Raw genomic sequence first — 21875 nt, forward strand, 5'->3', positions numbered from 1 at the left:
CCCCCTCTTCATCTCTAAACAATCTTTTTTTCACTCCATTACTATGTTTTACTAGTGTTTCCATGTCTAATTCTTATTGCCCATCTCTGTATGCTCCCCACCCCACCCTCCATTACTGCAATATCCTTTTTGCAAAGCACTGACCAGAACTGAACGTAGTAATAAGTCCAGCTAAGGGAATACCATTGACTTACACAATGATGTAATATTTTCCACATCATTTCTCATCCCAATGTTTAATGTATCCAGATACCGTTGGCTTTTTTGACCATTGCTGCACATAAAGAGGTCTTCACTAAGCTGTCCACAATGATACCCAAATCTTTTCCCCAAGTTTCAAAGCTAATTTAGAAAACAGTTAGGCATATGTAGTTCACACTATTTCTATGTGAATAACTTTGCATTTGTCAACATTGAGTTTCATTTACCATTGTTTTGTCCATTTGCTTAGCTTTGTTAGGCCCCTCTGATGTTACTCAGTTTTCTTCAGTCTTTACTTAATTAAATTGTGTCATCTGCAAGTCTTGCCACCATACCGTTCACACTTTTTTCATTGTGAAATGTACTACACAATATACTCCAGCCTTAACACAGAACCTTGAGGCATCCTGCTGTTTAACTTTTACCATGATGAAAATTGATGATTCTTAACCTCTGCCTGTCATAGAGGCAAAGTACTGACATCACATAAGTTTCCTGGTACCTTTCCTCCTCCAAAAGCGTTGAACTTAAATTGTGTTACTATTAATGGCACAGCTACAGCAACCTCTTGAACAGCTATGTGTAACCCAGTCCTAAATTGGGACTAGCATCTCCTCCTTGTGCTTCTCAACTGTTTCAAAATGGCAAATCGGTATTTGAAGTAAAAAAAGTTCACACACTCACCCCGGCAGTTACTATAAAATTGAGTTAAAAGAATATCAATATAACAAGCCTATCTAATATCTGTGTGCTTGAGAGCTTGACAGAATACTTGGCCTTGAAAAGTAAAGGTGTGCAGGGAGTGGGGGATTTTTCTTTAAATATTTTCAGCGCTTGAAGGTCATGATTTGAGAAACACTGGTTTAAAGGGCAAAGAAATGAACTCTAAACCTTGCCCAGTTTAATTAGTTTCTATGCAAATCACTGAAGACCCCAAATATTACGTTTTACTAGACCTAGTTAGATGGTCAATATATATTGGCTGCAGTGACCTCCAGGGCATTAGTATGCATCATGTCTAATTTCTAGGATTTTTACTGGCAACAACTTTGATGGAGGTGGCCAGAGACTGGAGACAAGTGAAGAGCAGTTGGTACTTGGAATTTAAAAAAGCACTCGACTATAAAAAAACCCAGCCTAGTTGGAGATAGTGCAGTGCCATTTAACTATCTGATCGGTTTACTACCTTACTGTAGCTGAAGCAGATCTTTCATATTTCTACTAAGACACAGATGGACCTATCTGCTTCCCTTTTTATAGCTATATATTGGGTATGTTGGGGTCATCCAAGTTACTGCAAATGAACTATCTTGACTCCTGGCAAATACACAGTAGTTTGATACTAAGGACACACAAACACAGTAAGGCTCTTGTTTTTGGTTTTTTTTTGTGTTGCAGAAGGTTTTCTGAGCAGTGTGGTGGCACATTACATGGAAGATCATAATGCTGATTTTACAATGTTTTGTACTGAAATGACAGTTTATACTGTCATATACACTGCTTGGTTATTTAAAGAGAAATGCACAGATTTTTAAGAAGTCAGACTTGGCTTGTGCCTTTTTACTACCGTAAAAGGCAATCTGAAAGGTTTAAATAAAAACATAAAACAATCTTTCCCTTTTTATTCTTCTGCTTTTCTTATAGGCAATAGGAATATCTAGTCTGGTCTTCCTGGGTTTTGCTAGAATACTGTGTAGTGAATCTTCTCACCCCTTAATTCAAGAGAAGAGGGAGTTCAATCTTTAACCAAGATATCCTGGCTCCAATGTATTCATTAGTCAATGAAGTTTAATAGGTATAAAACCAACAAATAAAACAGTCTAAGTAAAAATTACTTTCTTGCTCAATTACTCAGCTTCCATTGTTTTGACTGATGTCAGACTTTCATCACTTCTCCAGTCACCAGAATCTTTCAGAGAATATAAATTATAATTTTCTAAAATAAACTGGGGAAAAAAGTATTTTGGGGAGAATAGGCCCCATCCCCCCTATGGAAGGCACTTTTAAGAGCAAATAATTCTAAACCCTAACATTTTGCTTGTTTGCTATTTCATCTAATGGTAAGATCAGTACTATTATCTAATTAAAAAATGAAATATTTTTGTTAATGGGCCAATAATTAAATAGGCATATTGCCCAAACAATTCATTGAGTGGCCTTATGGTGACTACTTCGAAGCGCTTTTCCAAGTACTTTACAGAAGGTAAAAGCCAAAATAGATATTTGGATTAGTGTGCTTTAAGGGAAAAGGAAGAGAGAAAAGGTTGTGAAAAACCAACATACAAATGGACAGGTAAAGCAGGGAGCAGAGTGTTCAAGGTATTTGTCTAAGACGTCTTGTGACCAAAGGCAGTAGGTATCACCTTCATGGCACTGACTTTGGTCTACTATGAATCAACCAACAGCTTATTTTGCAACAAAATAAACTGCTAACAAGCAACAAACCTCACTTCAGAGCAATCAAATTGTACAGCTCAGCTAACAAGACCACTGCCAACATCTCACCAAAAAAGAATCTAATGAAAACTAAGCCCAAATATAGAAATTATCATTGGAACTCTCAATATACAATCTTTCTAGTGTAACAGACTATTATAGTCCAACTCAGGAATTATTTAAATATCTACAGCCAACACTGTCCCTATTTAGCATGGTGAAGAGGCTCCCACAACAAGCCTTTGTTTTCCTTCTAAGATTTTATTGATCTCAGACTTATTTTAAAACTTAGCAACTGCAAAGAGATGTGATTGGGCCAGTGTCAAACTCTCCTTGGTTGCAAAGTAAATGCCTAACAAAAGGATGTGTTGCCAGTAAAATCAGTAGTTTCTGAAGGAACTGCAACTCCCAATGTTTTGTCTATATGACTCCAACACACACAAAAATGTAAATAATTTTCATGCCAAACCTGTGCCTCTTCACACATTAAGTATTCTCAAACTAGGCTGAGGTCAATCTTTCTGCACCTGTTTTATCATCCTACCTGCTGAAGTTTTTGAAAAAAAAAGTAATTAAAAGGGTAATGGGGTCAGTTAGACCCTTCAGTGTTAGTCACTGGGGAAAAGAAAGTACTTCACTTCCAAGGTCTTTGGGGATCTCTTGGACCCCAAATGTACAAAATGTAAGTAAAACATGATAGGCAAACCAGTGCCTTTTCTTTCAGCATTCTCAAACCATGAGGAAAACGGTTAGCACTGGTTTTGGCTGCATACCTGTTGTAGTTTTAGCATAGCAAAAAAAGTCACTCAAAAGGTTATTGGGGTCAGTTATACCTAGGGTGACCAGACAGCAAATGTGAAAAATTGGGACGGGGGTGGGGGGTAATAGGAGCCTATATAAGAAAAAGCCCCAAAAGTCGGGACTGTCCCTATAAAATCAGAACAGCTGGTCACCCTTATTAGACCCCAAATTAATTACGCAGGTATTCCAGCATCAGATTGTTTTTATTTTGAGGCAGCAGTTATGACACGGGTATGACTCTTTCAGCATTGTTTTTACCATAGTTTCAGTGATTTTTGTTTTTCAAAAAATGCACTGAAAGGGTCTTGGGGATCTGCAATAACCCAGATAACATTTGCCTCACGTATTATCACAAGAGTCTCCAGAAGAGACTATCCAACTGATGTTCTGGAAAGCCTATGCTTGCTAAGATGAGTTTTCTGGGGAAGCCAAAATTGTCAATACATTTTTTGGCATATGCTGTTGCTGGGGCAAAGATTCGCTGTTGCATTGTACATGCACATTGCATGTCTGAATGCACATATAGTTTGGATTTTGCTGAATCACATGTGGCATAACAAATCTTTGAGTAAGACCCAACTGTTTCTCAGGGACCTGGGTACAGAAATGGTGAAGTCCCTGGTGCAGGAGAGGATCATTGCAGCCTTGCCTCAGGGCTCTAGGGAAGAAGTGTCTAGTGTGCTGGTCACCGACCCAGAGACTGAAAAATGAGGCAGTTGTTACATCTGTTCCAGAGAATGAGATAGAAAAACACATCAAAAATGCAATACGTCAAAAACGTCCTGGGGTCAGTTAAACCCAACATAAATGCTGTATAGTGTGCTTCTGAACCTAAGTTAGTTTTAAATGCATCCATGTGTCTTTTCCCCCAATTCTGACATACTGTGGATCTCCAAGACCCCAATACAGAAATAGATGGGTGATTTGTAGTCCAATATAAGGGTTAAAGGAAACCTACACATCACCAGATAAAGAACACTGCCCACTTGCAACTGCATTCTCTCATTTCCCCCACTTTATGGCAGCCAGCTGGGTCTTAATCCAGCCCCAAGACCTGCAATGTCAATGGGAATGGGTGGGTTGCACTTTTAACAATTCACAATAAATCTAAACATGTTTACTCTAGAACTGAATTCATTCAAGTGAAAGAATAAATGTGCAAGTAGTAAAGTTTGCTTCTGTTTTGAAAAGAATAGTCAATTTGAAATTTAGTGAAGTAGAAAATGAAGTCCACATATCTTTGAGGCCCCCTGATAGCCACATTTTCCTATTTTAAAAAACATCTCTTTCCATCCTTAATGCTGCAAGGAAGATCCATACAAAACTGAGGATGCTGACTGACTAGATGGGAGAACAGTAATAGTGATTACACACAGAGAGGGCTGTTATATGCCCAAAAGAAACAATGAAAGGGAAAACATTATTTCTTCAGATTGAAAACCCCATTTCTATCTGACCCAGTGTCCCTCCCAGATCATGATGTCTTCTTTTACCCCGAAGCCCCCACTTCAAAGAGGTGAGGCTGAATGTGGACATGGCTACTCTGATCAGCCTGGGATGCGGGGCAAAGCACTGCAATATGATGTGAGGCCCTTCTCCTGGATGAGCACCGCTGCCACGTCCCTAAACGCAAGGAGCAAGGGAACCACGTAGAGTCACTGCATCAGCAGTATTAACAGTGGCAGACAGACATATAATAGCTTTAATTTAAAAATATGGATACTTCGTGTATACGCACGTTTTATTTACACACACATGTATTTCTCTGTATGTGGCAATACATACTACCCCATGTTGTATAATACAGTACATCTATATTTAAGTGGCCCATCGTGATCAATGGTAAAAAGGCAAAGCTCTCTGCCAAAAAAGGAGTATGCTATAGCCCCCCCACCCTCTGATCACTACTACTTTCAGATAAAAAGAAAAAAGCTAACTTTGTTAACAACAACAAAAACTAATTTAATTGGAATGTAAAAATTGAGAGCTTCAGTATTTAATCCCACCAGCCTGTGAAGATCAGATATCCCTAAAGTTATATGTCCTCTAATATTATGGAGGTGGACATGATTTCCCCAAAGCAACTGCTGTTGTTTTAAAGTCCTCTCAAAGGTTGGAACAAGAGCACAGGAAATTTTTTTCCTTTTAGAGCCTCTCATTCAAAATTCTATCTTTACTTGAATAAGAGGATGAGATTTCTTACAAGATGGAAAAGTGCTCTGGACTGAACTAAAGAAGTGGCATAGATCAGGAGAAAAAAGGTACAAACCCAACTCCAATACTTATTGCCTGTACTCACTTTTCAAAGCAAGACTTCCATCAGACAAGCTAATATGAACACTGAAGGGGATAATACACTGGCTTCCTTTTCACTGAGATGTCTACAATGGAGTACAGAAGCAGGCAGTGTGTGACAGAGTAATCAGAGGCTGTCCCTGTTTGGTACAATCCATTACTAAAAATTGAACATAAAAGTTTTGTTTTTTTTTTAAACTGCCAACACAAATTAAGTATCCTTTATATACGTACATACAATATAACCTGAATTTATCCCCCATGTGTGATAGGGGACACACAAAAACTTGGAAAGATACGATGTTTGGCAGAACTGGGGATCCATCCAGGCTTTAAAAATCTGCACATTAGTTCTCTGAGCCCAAGACTGGTTTAGAGGTGCTGGCCAGCTTTAAACTCTGCAGTTAACACAGGCGGGTACGTTCAGCACACTCAGAAAAGGGGGTCAGTATAATCTCCGGGAGGCATGGGGAGAGTGTGCTTCCTAGAGTTTGGAAAGTCAGGACTACACTGTGTCACAAGATGCTGAAATCTTTCACAGATTCGCAAAGCCCACATTGGGTGCCCAAATTTGACCTCTGGAATTACCTGCAATTTTGACACACACTGCTATAATAAACGGGCTTATGCTATACCAGCCTTGGGTTATTTTACTTGTGAAAAGTATGAGTTTAAGAGTACAAGAGGTAGCAATGGAGTGCAATTCAGGAGTCTAGCATGAAACAAGTTTGCATAATGATATGCTTCCAGGAGAAGCTGCAATGAATAATATGAGAGTGAGATACAGTGGAACACAAGCTTAGTGATTGAAGGGGATGCACAAATGTAAGATTAAAAATAGTTCCTATCACCATTCATCTAAAGAAAAGGGAAGACAGATATCACCACCTCCTCAAGGGAACTGACCCTTGAGAATGCCATCCTTTTACTTTACTTTTGCTGAACAGGAATTTGTTGACACCAAGTTTGAATAAGCAGCTAAGACCCAATCCCTTTTCTATATAGCACAATGGAAATGGACTCCATATGCCACCACACTAAAGGACAAAACCATCGTTACAACAAACAGCGAGGGTGTAAATAACACAAAACTATGTGTGTCCTGGCTATCAACCAATTTCCTGCATCAGTAAATATAAATATTTTGGATTTTTACTCACTTGTGCTCCTGAAACGGGGCCAAAAGGATTTGGTGGTCTCATGATAGGTTGGCTGTATATTAAGGTTGGTTGTGTCATGACTGGTACACCTCCCATCTGTGTTGGCTAAAAAAATCCAGAACAGCATAGAATTACAAAACACAATTAAACACATAAAAGGGCGGGGGGAGGAAAGGAGCAGGAGGAGATGTGTGAAGAATGACTCTTAGCAACTGGAAAGAACTTCTGAAACTGGACTATTAACTGAGGGTCCCTAAAAATGAACATTGCAGACCTTTACTTTAGAGAACATGTTTGTGCTGGAGTATAGATGCTGAAGCTGTTTCTATGTAATCTTCCCCCAAAACGTTTGGGCCATCGAAGCAGCTGTTTATAATATATGAAGAACTTGTGCTAGCACCATAAACATGTTGACCACAAACACTAAAGCTTTGACAGCGTTCTCCCCTCTCCATTAAGTTGGAGGTACTAGAAAGAAGAAGTCACCTTCACAACATGGGTATTTAAGATGCCATTGTTGTGGCTGTTTTGCACTTTCAAGAACTGATGAAATATGTACATAAAATAAAGATGAGTTAATTCTCAATTTGTCTGACTGAAGTCTAGGTTTACATTACAGTTCAGCCACTGTTTAGTGGAAAAACCTGGTACTATTAACCTCAAAATGCACTGAAGTTCTATCCTAGGTAATTTGTTTACAACAACAATTACCCACATTTAATGCATGTTTTAACAGGGTCATCATTCTTGGAAAAGGACCCCCAGCTGTGGCAATCCTGAACAAATCTGGACTGTTTTCAGAACACAATAGGAAACCTCCTGTTGCACATAGTCAATCCTTCAATTACACAACATCACGCTGAGGTGATGGAAGCTTTAAACAAGTAATAAGAGCTGAATAAAATAGTGGAGAGTAGGTTCCTATGCAGGATTTTCTGTGCAATCCTTCCTTGTGTTTGGTACTTAGCTACTGTGGTAATGGGTGCCTTTTGGTGGGGTTCAGAGGGAATTAAATTCAGAAGGAATGGTTAATTATCTAAGCAAACTTTAAACCTGAATTAACAATGGTATTTTTATAAATAAAATCATTGATTAAGTAGTACAAAAAATAGTGAGAAAGATTTTTCTATTATTTAGGTGAAGAATTATTTTTAGATGTTTTCCCCACCATTCAGGAGCAGGCCCAGGTGTATGTAACTCTTTCCTTATTAAGTAATGGAGTACTCGTTCCTCTTAAAATCTACACAGAATTGTCCCATTCATATCTGGATTAACTGGACAGCTGCAAGTCTCCACCTCTTACTGTTATTTCAAGGAAGTACTTACTGTGATAGCAATGCTCCTAGCATGGTGCAAAAAGGGAATCATCCAAGTTAAGGGTCGGTAATAAATTTACTGTGATGTTTTCACCATTAGATTTTCTTGTAACATTAATTATATGGCAAATCAGTCTTACACGGTGTGTGAAGAGCGAGATTTCTATAGATTTGTGTTGCTACTCTAGAGGTGAAGTTCTAGAGACAAAGATCTGACCAACATACAACTACGTGAGTTTTCTTTCTTCACGATGTTGAGTCTCCTGAAATAGAGCTCTAAGTATTTCCTTAATAGTTATCCAATAAAACTTTTCTGCCTCAATAAGGACATTAAAAAGGGGAGACACGAAAGGGGAGTTCTGGAAAGATGAAAACCTGAGGGAGAATTTAGTAAGTAAGGCAAGATGAACAAGTAACTTGACGACTACTTCATTCAATACACACTAAATGTATGGAATAAGTCATCCAGGGGCTAGGTGAAGAAGAAACGGGTAGAGATGAGTTTAAGAGCCATAGTTAATTTTCCTGCAGAAAAATGATTTCGTGAAGAACAAACAAGAGGAATTTATATTAAACCTACTTAAAACGTTTAGGCCAAGTGACATATTGCTCCTAGAATGCTTTATGTTTGCAGTTAACTCATAATAAAAGTAACAAGTAAACCATGTTTATGTAAATAAATTAAGTAACAGGAAATTTCACTAACCATTCCATATCCCATCATTCCTGTTGGTGTTGTAGCAGGATAGGCCATTACAGGTGGTGCCTAACAGAAAAGAGAGAAAACTGAACTGCATGGAAGACTGACTGAGTTGCAAATATGATAAATTGCCTTTAAGTGTCAAACAGAGCACTGAGTAGACAGCATATTACTAATATAGCAAAAAAGATCAACCGACACCTATTAGCATTTGTAGGTTTGTGTTAAAGTTTATCTGATTTCAGATCAATAGCAACACTTATGCTCAAGGTTTCTAGAAAGACTTGACATATGTATAACAGACAAGACCATATCGGGTTTTGGCTCACAGTAATCTGAAGTTCCACCTAGAGTTATCTGAGTCTTCAGTCCAAAGAATGTATAGAGATCTAAATATGTATGTTTTGTACTTAATAGGAAATTTGAGGAAATATTTACATATAATATACACAAATAAAATAAAAATGATTATATGATAAAAGTGAATACTGCCTGAATCCTATGAAGTATAAAACTTACTACTTATTTTACTGAAGTAATTCTGCCCAGGTAGTTCTAAAAATGGAACCAAATATAAAGGCCAAGTTACTGCTGTTATAGTAAAAACATCAGAAGCTCTTTCTTGTCAAACCAGACTACATACACACTAAAGATTTTTTTGGGGGGAGGGTGTCTCCATTACTTCAGCACTGATACAGCTGCACCAGTCCTAGCAATGGTGGGACCTCTAGTGCAGGCTGGCTTTCAGTGTTTTACCAGCTTGCTGTCTAACCTCATTCACAGTAGGTCTAGCTGACATGGTAACACAGTTCAGTGCTGGTCACTGGTAGAGCTGCACCTGTGCCGAAGCAATGATAAGAGACTGCCCCAGTCTTTACAAGTAGGTACAGAACACTGAGCTGCTACTCTAAAATGAGTTTCTTTTAAATTGTTAGGAATACCCTAGTTATTACAAGGAATTAAAACGTGGTAAAATCACTACTAATGCCATTCAGCATATATAAATTAACATCACTATATGACAGCTATCGTGAAGTGGAAGAATGAGACTGGCATCCCTGCTCTAGGCTTTATCTCTGTCAACAGTAAACTGATAATATATCCCCTATTGTTTAAAAAATGCAATGCATATATAAAGATCCTCTGATACCTCTTAGAAAGCAGTAGGAGGCAAAAGATATATTCTGTTTAAAAGCAATTCTGCACACTCGTATATTCCTTCCTTTGTCCTTCCACTTTCCCATGCTCCTGACCCTATTTATTAGGGCAGACTTTTGCATGGAGACAAGAACTTTGTCTAAGAACATTATCTAGTTGAGTACTTATAAAGTACCAATGGACTGTGATATCTAGGGATCTTTATCTGCTCCACCTCCTGTTAATCCCTCACTTACAATTAATAATGCTCTGCTTGTGACATCCCAGTTCTTCACTGTGGAAATTATAATTCATGACACTGCAGAAGACTGAACCAAACAAACTCCAAGATCATGCTTGCCTTTTGTGTTACAAAGATTTTATTTGGGAAGAGACTCAAGGAAAGTGGTGGAATAAGTGTTACTTGTGACATTCAGAACTACACTGGAGAAAGAAGATATGTTATAGGGAACAACATTCCACAGGCAGGTAATTTCACTCTCACAACCCAACCCCAAAAGTGGGATATAAGGAGGACTATTTCTGAATAGAACATTAATTTTTTGAGGTATCAGCTGCTCTTTAATACGCACTAGCCAATGGTAATTAGCATTCTAGCAGCTATTAGCACAAGTTTCACTGTTTAAAGAATTAGCTAGATTGTACAGTAACTATCTAAATATTATTCAGTTCAAAAAGCTTTGAACATTCTTTAAATCATTCACATCATATATATGTGTACACATACATATACACACAAATGCTGGCTAAATGTATGTACGTATGTTTTTTTAGAGTGCTCCAGTACAGTCTGTACATTCTCCACTGTTAAAATTATCCCATAATGAAAACTGAATATAGGGAAAGACCAATATTGTTGAAATACAAAAAGATTATCTGTGAGTAAGACTGCATTCCTCCACGAAAACAATGCACAAGATATGGCTTGCCCTTTATAAACTTAATCATGAGCTGGGATTTTCTCTTAGTTTATTTGAACATAAATGACATATTGGTCTCTCCCTACTTGAGAACAAGATAGTCAATAAAAGTGAACAACGTGCCAATTATAACAGAAGCCTGTGAGATTTCATGCAATTATTCAAACACACACAACTTATCTTCATTCAAACTTTACCAGATGCATTAAAGGCAGCACAGACACAGACCCAGCTATCTGGCAGCAAATGGCACAGTTTTAAGCAAGGAAAGAAAATCTCAGTATTTCCCATGCCATCATTCGAGTCAAGAGCCTGCAGAACACCCATGAGATTTGTATATGCTAAGAAAAGCTCAAATCTTCTGCACACTAAAGATCTTAATATGAGGAATGTGTAATAGCAGGAAGGTTATGAGACTCTGCTACAGCAGGGGTTAATACAGCATGCCAATTGAGTGCAAAAAGGCTGTTGTTTTTTTTTCACTTACGTAGTGTGGAAAATGCATGCCATTCTGTATTTCCCAGGGAGAACAATTACATAATGCAATAATACTGGATTAGAAACAAGTACTTACACAACAGAATATACACAGATAGCATTTTAGTTCACAAGTACACTTAATGTCTGCCCTAAAATAACAATTCTTGTAATTCAAGTCATTGAATAAATCTGTTAAGTGACACTGTCAAGGTTGATGGGTTTCATACCTGTTTGTACAATCCATTTATTTTTATGTGCACTTATTTTCAAAGCACATTCTTCCTTGTTTTCAAAAGTTTATCAAGCAGCACCGCAGCACTTAGAATCAACGCTACAATAAACAGACTAATGGACAAAGTGGAGAAGAATTTGAACAACCCAATTTCCAATTTAATCCTTCTAAGTTTTTTCAAACAATTTAATAGTGAGTAAAAGGTTTTGTATAAAGCAAGATGCCGTGACAGCATCTTTAAATATTAATGAAAGAACTGGTTAAAAATGGAACGATATGTTACAAGATGCATAAAAAGATACCATATATTTTGCTTGACAACAATTAAGTATTTTCAAGCACGAGAAATATCCAACTGCTAGCAAGTCATTCAAGTAGTAGGTGAGTACTACGGAAACTGTAATATCCACAACCACTTTCACCTGCATATAAGATCTGAGTTGGCAGCTGCCACCCAAAATGAGAGCAGGGAGATGACCTGAAAAGAGATATTGTTTCTCTTTCCAAATCTGTAACAAATCATGTGTTTCATTGTTAAATCACAAAATCGTTTAATACAGTTTGATATACTAGCTCAAAACACTTGTTTTGTTATGTTTAATATGCTTGTATACTATTCTCCAGTTTGTGGTAAAAGGAAGAGTAGGATTTACACAGGTAGGTCTCAACCAGCATTACTGGGAGCTACTCAAGTATATCCTTGTCTCCCTCTCTCAATACATACATTAATGGATGGGAGAACAAATCACTTCAATAAAAAAAAAACAACCATGTGATCCACAATACATGCTATCTGTAATGGAGTTGTAAACTAGAGAAAAATCAGACTGGTCACTGAAGATATTAAGTGGAGACGTATTAAAAGCAAGCACAAACTTCAGGGTGTGACTGTACTAGCTGTACAGATTTCTAAGGCACCTATCCCTGTAACATCACTTCCCACACCCTTGGGTAGCAGACAATGCACTAATTCCTGCCTCAAGTCACAGAGCAGGCTGAGTGTTATGAAAATACAACCATGGTTCTTAACCTGGGGCTCCACAGACTATGTCTCAGGGGTCCACAAAAGGTAGCAGTTACCACAGAACAGTGGTTTCCAACCTTGTGGTCCACAGACTTGTCTAAAATTTTCAGTGGGGTCCACGCCGCCATCTGAAAAGGTTTAAAACCACTGACATACAAGTTTACCACACAGTATTGTATTTCAAGAACAAGTATATTTCCACACTTCCAAACAGCCGTCAGAATGAAGAGTAGGCCTAACCATCACCACTATTTCCAAAAGGTCAAATTACTCTACTCAAATAACTACAAAGGGTTTGAAGTTCTACAACCTAAGTTTCTGCTCCAGCAATACTTTTAGTTTACAGTATAAATTCACACTCGCATTACAGAATAAGTCATACGTAAGTCTGTGAGTCTGCCATGGAGGTCACGGACTCTGTGACTTTCCAGGACCTCCATGACTTCTGCAGCTGGCAGGTATGACTGACCCCAGGGCTGCCGGAGCAGCTCAGGTGGTCCTGGGCCACCCCTGCAGCAGCAGTGGCCCGGGGCTCCAGGGCCTGTCCCAGTACCAGCACCCCACCTTGCCCCCCATACCAGCGGGTACCCTGGAGTCCTCCCTCCAGAGCAGCGGGTGCCCCAGAGTCCCCCTCTCCCCATACAGCAGGCGACCCCCCCCCCCCTCCAGAGCAGCAGCTGCAACCCTGGAGCCCCCCAGAACACCCAAGATTTCGTCAGGAGTATATAGTACAAGTGATGGATAGGTCATGGGGCCGTGAATTTTTTTTTTTTTTATTGCCTGTGACCTGTCCATGACTTTTACTAAAATTACCCATGATTAAATCTTAGCCTTAGTCATATGCAATGACACAGTATATCTGACAAAAGGTAAATAATCTAAATGAAGTTGACCATCCAGCTACTGTTACTACAGCAATATACATTCTCAAACTGAACATTTATTATTCAAATAATCTTCATAACCTATTCACTGTAATGACTCATCACCTCCACACCTTTATATTACATGTTTGTCTATATTTTAAGTTACATAGATTGACTACTTCAGAATCTTCATTGACTTACAATTGTTGGAGCATTCCATGCAGTTGTGGGTGCAACCTTGGGCTGCCAGTTGGAACCACCAGTTAATTTCTTTTCGCCTGGCTGAGTCCAATTTACATCACTTCAAATACATTTTTAAAGAAATGTTAGAAAACAGATTTTCTTTGAACCATCCTCAGATATAGTACATTAGTCCAATAAGCTCGCATGTTTCCACAAAGTGAAAATGTACATTAATACTGACCCCATAAGAGCTCAGTCACCAAATCAAGTTGCACAGTCACAATAAATTGTGGATAAATTGGAGAGTCCAGCGAAGGGCAACAAAAATGTTTAGGGGTCTGGAACACATGACTTATGAGGAGAGGCTGAGGGAACTGGGATTGTTTAGTCTGCGGAAGAGAAGAATGAGGGGGGATTTGATAGCTGCTTTCAACTACCTGAGAGGTGGTTCCAGACAGGATGGTTCTAGACTATTCTCAGTGGTAGAATAGGACAGGACAAGGAGTAATGGTCTCAAGTTGCAGTGGGGGAGGTTTAGGTTGGATATTAGGAAAAACTTTTTCACTAGGAGGGTGGTGAAACACTGGAATGCGTTACCTAGGGAGAATCTCCTTCCTTAGAAGTTTTCAAGGTCAGGCTTGACAAAGCCCTGGCTGGGATGATTTAATTGGGGATTGGTCCTGCTTTGAGCAGGGGGTTGGACTAGATGACCTCCTGAGGTCCCTTCCAACCCTGATATTCTATGATAAACCTGGTCTGGACTAGGGAAAATGTAGCTCATTTTCAGCTAACATAAGCTAGCTAAGATTGACCTAAACTCAACTACTTTTCTTAGCCTAGATGCGGTGTAATACTATTAGCTCGATTTTTGCAGGTCAAATTATAACTTGGGCAGGAGCAAATGTGTACAAATTCCTGGATGGTTTCAAGGCTAGAACTGGACTGACGGGATTCTTTTCTTTGCAGTGGTGATGGAGTTGCTGAGGCTAATTGCGCTTGATGTTAAATACAACATCAAAGCTGATCACAATTATTCTGGATCAGGAGTTCCCTTTCCTCCTACTGGCCCATCACACCCCAGATTTCTTAAACTTCCTGGGATACTACACAAAGCTAATTTTATTTCAAGTGTTTGGAAAAGGGATGTGTTGAGGTCTGTTAAGGGGCTGCTAGTTATTGTAGGCATGCATTGTAATAAAAAACCTCACATACTGAATGACCAATCAACTACGTATTTTGTGAAGTTTATTCAGTTATTATTATTTATTATTCTAAATAAGAGCAACAGGCAGCAGGGTCCAGAGCAATTAACACAGTAACAGGATTTAGCCCTGAACTCTAATCCAAGCTTCGTTGCTGCTGCCCTGCTCCCACACCACAGGTAGCTGTGGGTCAAGTCACTTCATCTACGTTTCAGTTTCCTCCCCTGTAAAATGGAGATAATACTGAATTCCTCAGAGATGCTTTCAAGATTGATATGCACAAAGTGGTTATGAACATGAAGTGCTAAGTACTATCAAGAATAAGCCGTTAAAAATTCAATACATTTTCCAAGTTTGATTAAAAACACACTTACTTTTTAGTAGTTCCATTTCCAATGCCCAAATCTGCCACAGAATGGGAAAAACATTACTGAAATAGCCTGTTCATTTTATAGAATTACACAAAAACTTATCTTCAGATTTTCAACAAATACTTACTGCCTACAAGGTTGGCTAAGGATGAATCCAGATCATCTGATACTAACTTGTTAGGTGGCAGCTTGGCAACCAGAAGATTCTGGTTTTGAGAGGTCACTGTTGGTTTTAGGAGTCCCCCTAATTCATCAAAGCCTTAAAATGATAAAACACATAAAACAGACCTTAAACTTGAGGCTTCCACTGAAGATCAGATTACACATTTACACCAAGGGGGGGAGGGTGTAAGGAGTCCAACAAAACATTGGTTAAAAATATGGAAGACTGAATCAAATGTTGCACAAAACTACAGTATATAAAGGGAATAAAGCCATTATACCTCAACTGCAAACAGGGATATTAATGGCACAGAAGAATAGCTGCTTTGAGACTGATCCTTCAAACCCTGTATGTGAGAAACTCCCATTGACTGCAATGCAAATGCCAAGTATGGAAGGTTTTCAGGATAGCATCTATACTTTTAAAGGTCAAAACTCCTCTAACTATTCCTGTTGCAGAAAAAAAATTTTTTTAAAAAAGGCACAAGAATGCTCACCCAAATGTGCATAAAATCCATCAAGCAGAAAAGATTTAACTACTGAGTGCTCAAAAGAATTAAAGGTACTCAGTATAAATCCAATTTCTCTGTTAAGTGTGTACAACTAGCTTTGGCAATTTGCTTTCTTAATCTTAAAATGATCATGCCCTAAAAAGAAGATTAAGGTCCAACTTATTTAAACACAAATAAAAAAAATCAGAAATTAAACAGATTTTGAAAGCTTAGGTTAATTGTTAACCTTAGGTTAATTAATAAGAGGGAAGGTGCTCATGGATCAGAACCCATTAAAAGATAGGAAACAAAGGGTAGGAATAAACAGTCAGTTTTCAAAGTAGAGAGAGGTAAATAGCAAGGATCCCCAAGGATCTGTAATTGGACAAGTGCTGTTCAACATATTCATAAATGAACTGGAAAAACGAGTAAATAGTGAGGAGGCAAAGATTGCAGTCAATACAAAATTACTCAAGATAGTTAAGTCCAAAGCAGATTGCAAAAGGATCTCACAAAACTGGGTGATTGGGCAGCAAAATGGCAGGTGAAATTCAATGAAGACAGAATTTAACTTTGTATTTCATGTCATATTCAATTAAATTATATAGTCTTTTGATCAGCTGGTAACGAAGGGCAGTTCTGCAAATATTTATGCATGTGCTGAATTTTGTGCTTAGTCCTACTGAAGTTAGTAAAAATAACCTGTGTGAAGTTACCTACATGCATAAGTGTTTGCAGGATCAGGGTCTAAATAAAAGGAGTGATTCTAAATATTATAGAGCAATCCCTACAGAAATATTCAGTAGAAAGGAGAAGCCCTTTAATTAACAAAATACAAAAAAAGACACAAATGAAGTGAAAGATGCTGCTATTGCAAGTTTAACTTCACTTTGCTTTCACCAGTTGGAGTCTCTTCATAGCACTCTGCATTTGTTCACACCAGGAACAAACGTCCCTAGCCTCTGTTTGCCAGAAGCTGGGAATGGATGACAGGGGATGGATCACTTGATGACTACCTGTTTTGTTAACTCCCTCTGGGGCACCTGGCATTGGCCATTGTCGGAAGACAGGATACTGGACTAAATGGACCTTGGGTCTGACCCAGTATGGCCGTTCTTATGAGATCTACCTTCCACAGATGCCAAACAATTAAAGCACATTTGCTGCCCACATTAATATTAATGAAAGCCTCTCTTACCACCAGAATCTATGACGACATTAGAAGATTTGTTTCCAAACACAGACTCAAAGTCAACATTAAGGCCAGCTACAGGCTGTGGTTGAGCAACAGGAGAAGGAGTGAACCCTGAACAAAACATAAAGAGTACAAATGGATTATATAGCAATTGTTCCACAACTCCACTTTCTGTGTGAAAAAGGATATACTAAACCATGTGTATAGATTTGAGTATTATCCAACATCTGCAATGATTGAATAAGGGAGTGTATGAAAAAAACCTCTTAAGGCTTAGATCACTCCCTGAAGTAGAAATGCACACAGTATCTGGGTAGTGGTTTGCTACAAGTAGTGTTTTCCAAATCCATTTTCCTTCCCTTAAAAGGGGCAGTGTTTTTATCCCCAACAGATTCCCAGGAGGCAAGGTCAGCAATATACAGGCACCGAATCCCAAGACACTCACTCTTTGTTTTGGTGAGACTTCAGGCATGTCTCCATGAGAGGCACTACTCTGCACTTATGCACTGACATAATGTAGAAATGCTTTCCTACATCAATGGAAGGGGCTTTTCTGTCTTATGTAGGTAATCCACCTCCACAAAGAGCGGTACGTAGGTGGATAGAAGAATTCTTCTGTCAACCTAGCTACATTTACACTTAACAGCATGGTTTTATTGCAGAAAATCACATTCCTAGGGCAGATGTCTCACCAATGTACAAACAAAGACAATCTACTATGAGACAACTGGTAATAGAAGTTACTTGAGCATTGTTACTACCAATATTTTTATAATGTCTGTTATTTTATACAATTCTATGTGGAATGCAGTAGTAGTATGTCTAGTAGTTAAGGCAGGGGGACTGGGAGTCAGACAAATTCTAATTTCAGTTCTTTCACTAACTGTGGCCTTGCCAAAAGCTATTCCACCTCATTTTCTGTGCATCTGTAGAACAGACATGCAGTCACTATCTCATATGTTGCAAGAATTATTTAATGTTTGTACACCACCACTGTGGAAGCTTAATATACTATTAAGTACTAGGTAATAAGTGGAAGTTTATGACCCAGTTCACTATATTAAATAAAGGAACATAAAACCAAAATTCATACTCAGTTTTATTTAAGTGTATATTGCAACCATTGCCATTTTACTTTGGCAGATAAATTAGTAAGATAATTCTATTATATGAAAGGCACCATAAGAATATTTAACATTTTAAAACTTGTTTCCCTGACCAGTGTAACAGTAGCAGCTCTGCTTTTTATACCACAGAGTCAAGGAATGTAGATTAGACAAGATCAAGTTTACCTAGGAATAAAAGTATCTTAATCAAAAACAACTGATCAAAGACCATACTCCCCCCCGCAATTTTCTGTTAAAATTTATCTGTTTACCTACAGTGAAAAAACATTTCACCTCAACAAAATTAGTGTTTAAAGCTGTTTAACCTTGACAAAATATAAACCCCTTGGAGAAATAAAATTTTCGTTACCAGTCACACCATTTTAGCTGCCTTAAAGGAATACACAGTTAAGTTGAGGCAAAAGCAACAATAAAGAGCCAAAGAACTGCTAGACAGCTAGTTTTTATTACAAAGCAACTTCAAACACTGAGTTTATGGCAAGACAAGGGAAATAAGTGCATTTCAGAGATTTCAAATTTGAGTGAGGAATCCATCTGGCAGGATACGTGGCTCTTTTAAAACAAACTTTACATAAAGAGAAAGACTGATTTAAATAAAGTCTATGTTTTTGCTTTAGAAAATGAATCTGCTTCTGCAAACCAAGTATCCTGCTCTCACACTTTAGGATTTTTCAGCTGTAAGAAACATAAATCAAGAGAACAGCATTAGGGACTCATCCATTTTTAAGTGTGTAGTGGGGGAGGGCAGTTTTGCTCCTAGGTTTCTGCCACCAACCCAGTCAATTGTTCAGCCACAAGTTTATTTTGAAGATTTTAGCAAGTGAAGAGGGAAAAACCCAACTTTATAAATCCTTAAGGGAGTTTGTGTTTAGCAATTAATAATCCCGTCAGGAAGATGAGAAAACAGGAGTTAACAAGAACCAGTGATTCTGCATGCTTTTTTTGATAGGGAGTAAGCTTTTTGCTTTGTTTTGCTTTTTCATGAACCTTGAAATGTGTATGGAAGAATTCTAATTAAATGGATGGGGCACTGCATCCTGGGAAGCAGTGATTCTGAGAAAGATTTGGGGGCCAGAGGGGATAATCAGATGAACGTGAGCTCCTAATGTGATGCTGCAGTCACAAGAGTGAATGTGATCCTTGGACGGATAAACAGGGGAAATCTCGACTAGGAGTACAGAGGCTATTTTACTTCTGTATTTGGCACTAGATGCTGGAATACTGCATCCACAAATCAAGTAGGATGTTGATAAAATGGAGAGGGTTTAGAGAAGAGCCAGAAGAATAATTAAAGGATTAGAAAACATGTCTTATAGTGATAGAACTCAAGGAAATCAATCTGTTTATCTTAACAAAGGAATGTTAAGGGATGACTTGATCACAGTCTATAGGTATCTACATGGGGAATAAATAGGCTTTTCAGACTAGCAGAAAAAGGTATAACATGATCCAATGGCTACAAGTTGAAGCTAGACAAATTCAGACTAGAAATAAGGCATACATTTTTAACTGAGAATAATTAACCATTGGAACTATTTACCAAGGGCTATGGTGAATTCTCCATCACTGGCAATTTTTAAATCAAGATTTAATATTTTTTTAAAAATATGCTCTAGGAATTATTTTTGGGGAAGCTCTATGGCCTTTGGTACACAGGTGGTCAGATGAGATGATACAATGGTCCTTTCTGGCCTTGAAATCTGTGAATTATAGTTTCTCTAACTTTAGCAATTCCTGTATACTTCACTGAAAGGCAATTCTGTAGTGTCTTCAAACAATAACTCCTCTGCAAATCACAGAAGACACCCCTATAACAGCAATAGGGCCCATAATGCACATGCACACCAGATAGGCAGTGACTGACAACCTATATAATGATTTGTAGACACATTAAGAACAAACAAAATTAGAGCCTGCTGTAACAGTTGCTTTTCATAAGGAACTGTTCAGTGTGGGATGAAGCAATGGTAGAATATTAGAAAGGTGTCCTTGAAACAGAGGAGTTATTTATTGCACATTAGTGCTTAAAACAAACATTTAGCACAAGTTTAAAGCATAAGGTCTTGTCAATCACTTGTCTATCTGCAATGACGTATTTAAGGTAAGCAATGATATTTGAGTAATTGGAAATTTTTAGCCAACGTATCAAAACAATGCAGTTTTTTCAGCCAATTAATGCACCAAGAGGTTTTCCCTCTTCTAGGCACATATCAAATTAATTCAAGTTGCTATGTCTGTGATAAAGCCATATCACATTACCTACCTCCAAATAGACCAGCTACAGTAGAGGGCTCATTGCGGAAATGAGAAGCATTAGGATAAGCTTGAGGGCCACAAAATGAATCTGATAAGTCATATCATAGAACAGAAAGAGCAGAGAAAGAATAGAGAGAGTTACAGAAAGAAAAGAACCAAAATGTACTATTTATTTTGTCAAATACTTTGAACTGAAATTAAAAAAAGGAAACCTGTGTATACTCTAATCATAAAATGGAACCAAAAGAGGCACCCAAATATATCAAACACCTTAAAAAAGGAAACAAGTTTTATATTATCGAGAACATCAAGGGAAAAAGACTGTTGCAAAATTACAACTAAAACACATGCACATTTTTTAGCTCAAATGTCATATTTTACATCTCTGGAAGACACAAATGAGTGTAAAAACCTTAAGTGCCAACTATTTATGCTAAACAATCTACTCCACCTTGCATTTTACTGCGACACTGGGAGTACCTTTCCCAGACCTGAAGAAGAGCTCTGCGTGTGGCTCAAAAACTGGTCTCTCACCAACAGGTCCAATAAAAGATCTTACCTCACCTACCTTGTCTCTGTAAAAACCTTAAGGCATTTTCTCTAATATCTGAAGTATAATAATACAGTTGAATAGTGGATTTGTATTTTGTTGCCACAAGGGGGTTTGGTTCAGCAAATGGACTGAAATGAGCTAAAGAACCAGGAGTTATCTAAAAATCACATTTACATTGTAGCAACTTGTTTGTACTAATACAGTTAAAGTAGTGCCTATGGGGCTTCTTTCATATTAAAAACCTTGTTTTCAGGGAATTATGATTTGGCTATAAGTATATATTCTCACTTGTGACTTGGTTTTTATATAGACTTATCAGGTCTCCCCCCGATCAATTTCAAGAAAGATTTTTACAGTGAAAATAAAAGATCGGCAAGACTGTCTTCACAAATAGCTTTGCTCTAAAAAACAAAAGCTGTCATGTAATTAGTCATCTTTTATTCTTTTAAATAGTTAACTGACAATTCTTCACATTGAGAAACAATCCAATTACTATGTACTTCCCCTAACACAAGTTTTAGGAGGATTTTTAACATAGCAGCTCTGATGTTTGGTCTACAGTGGCTAAAGTTGTGTTTTGTGTGTGGGGGGGTGTACTTGTTATTGTTTTTAAAGCAAGTTATAAATGGTGACTTATATGGTAAACTAGTACCTGTCCACTGGGTGAAGAAGAATTTTAAAAAGTCAATAAAGTAACCAGATATTTTAGGTCAGTGATGTCAATATTAAATGTTATCACCACAATT

At 38.0% G+C, this 21875-nt stretch overlaps 1 protein-coding gene across 9 annotated transcripts in view; it reads right to left on the reverse strand.

The window, feature by feature from the left end:
* Window positions 1–21875, reverse strand: part of PICALM (phosphatidylinositol binding clathrin assembly protein) — a 115040-nt gene that overhangs the window by 12567 nt on the left and 80598 nt on the right. For 3 of the 9 annotated variants that reach the window (XM_048841481.2, XM_048841516.2, XM_048841491.2), the window contains 8 exons: window positions 20584–20664; window positions 17197–17304; window positions 15473–15604; window positions 15349–15379; window positions 13791–13890; window positions 11475–11498; window positions 8916–8975; window positions 6894–6998 (listed from right to left, as the gene is read on the reverse strand). In XM_048841481.2, coding sequence (XP_048697438.2) covers window positions 6894–6998; window positions 8916–8975; window positions 11475–11498; window positions 13791–13890; window positions 15349–15379; window positions 15473–15604; window positions 17197–17304; window positions 20584–20664 — 641 coding nt within the window. The remainder of the gene's footprint in view (window positions 1–6893; window positions 6999–8915; window positions 8976–11474; window positions 11499–13790; window positions 13891–15348; window positions 15380–15472; window positions 15605–17196; window positions 17305–20583; window positions 20665–21875) is intronic. The other 6 variants (XM_048841497.2, XM_048841549.2, XM_048841507.2 and 3 more) reach the window with 4 other exon arrangements.

This window comes from Caretta caretta, chromosome 1 (genome assembly GCF_965140235.1).
Source record: "Caretta caretta isolate rCarCar2 chromosome 1, rCarCar1.hap1, whole genome shotgun sequence".
Taxonomy (NCBI): Eukaryota; Metazoa; Chordata; order Testudines; family Cheloniidae; genus Caretta; species Caretta caretta.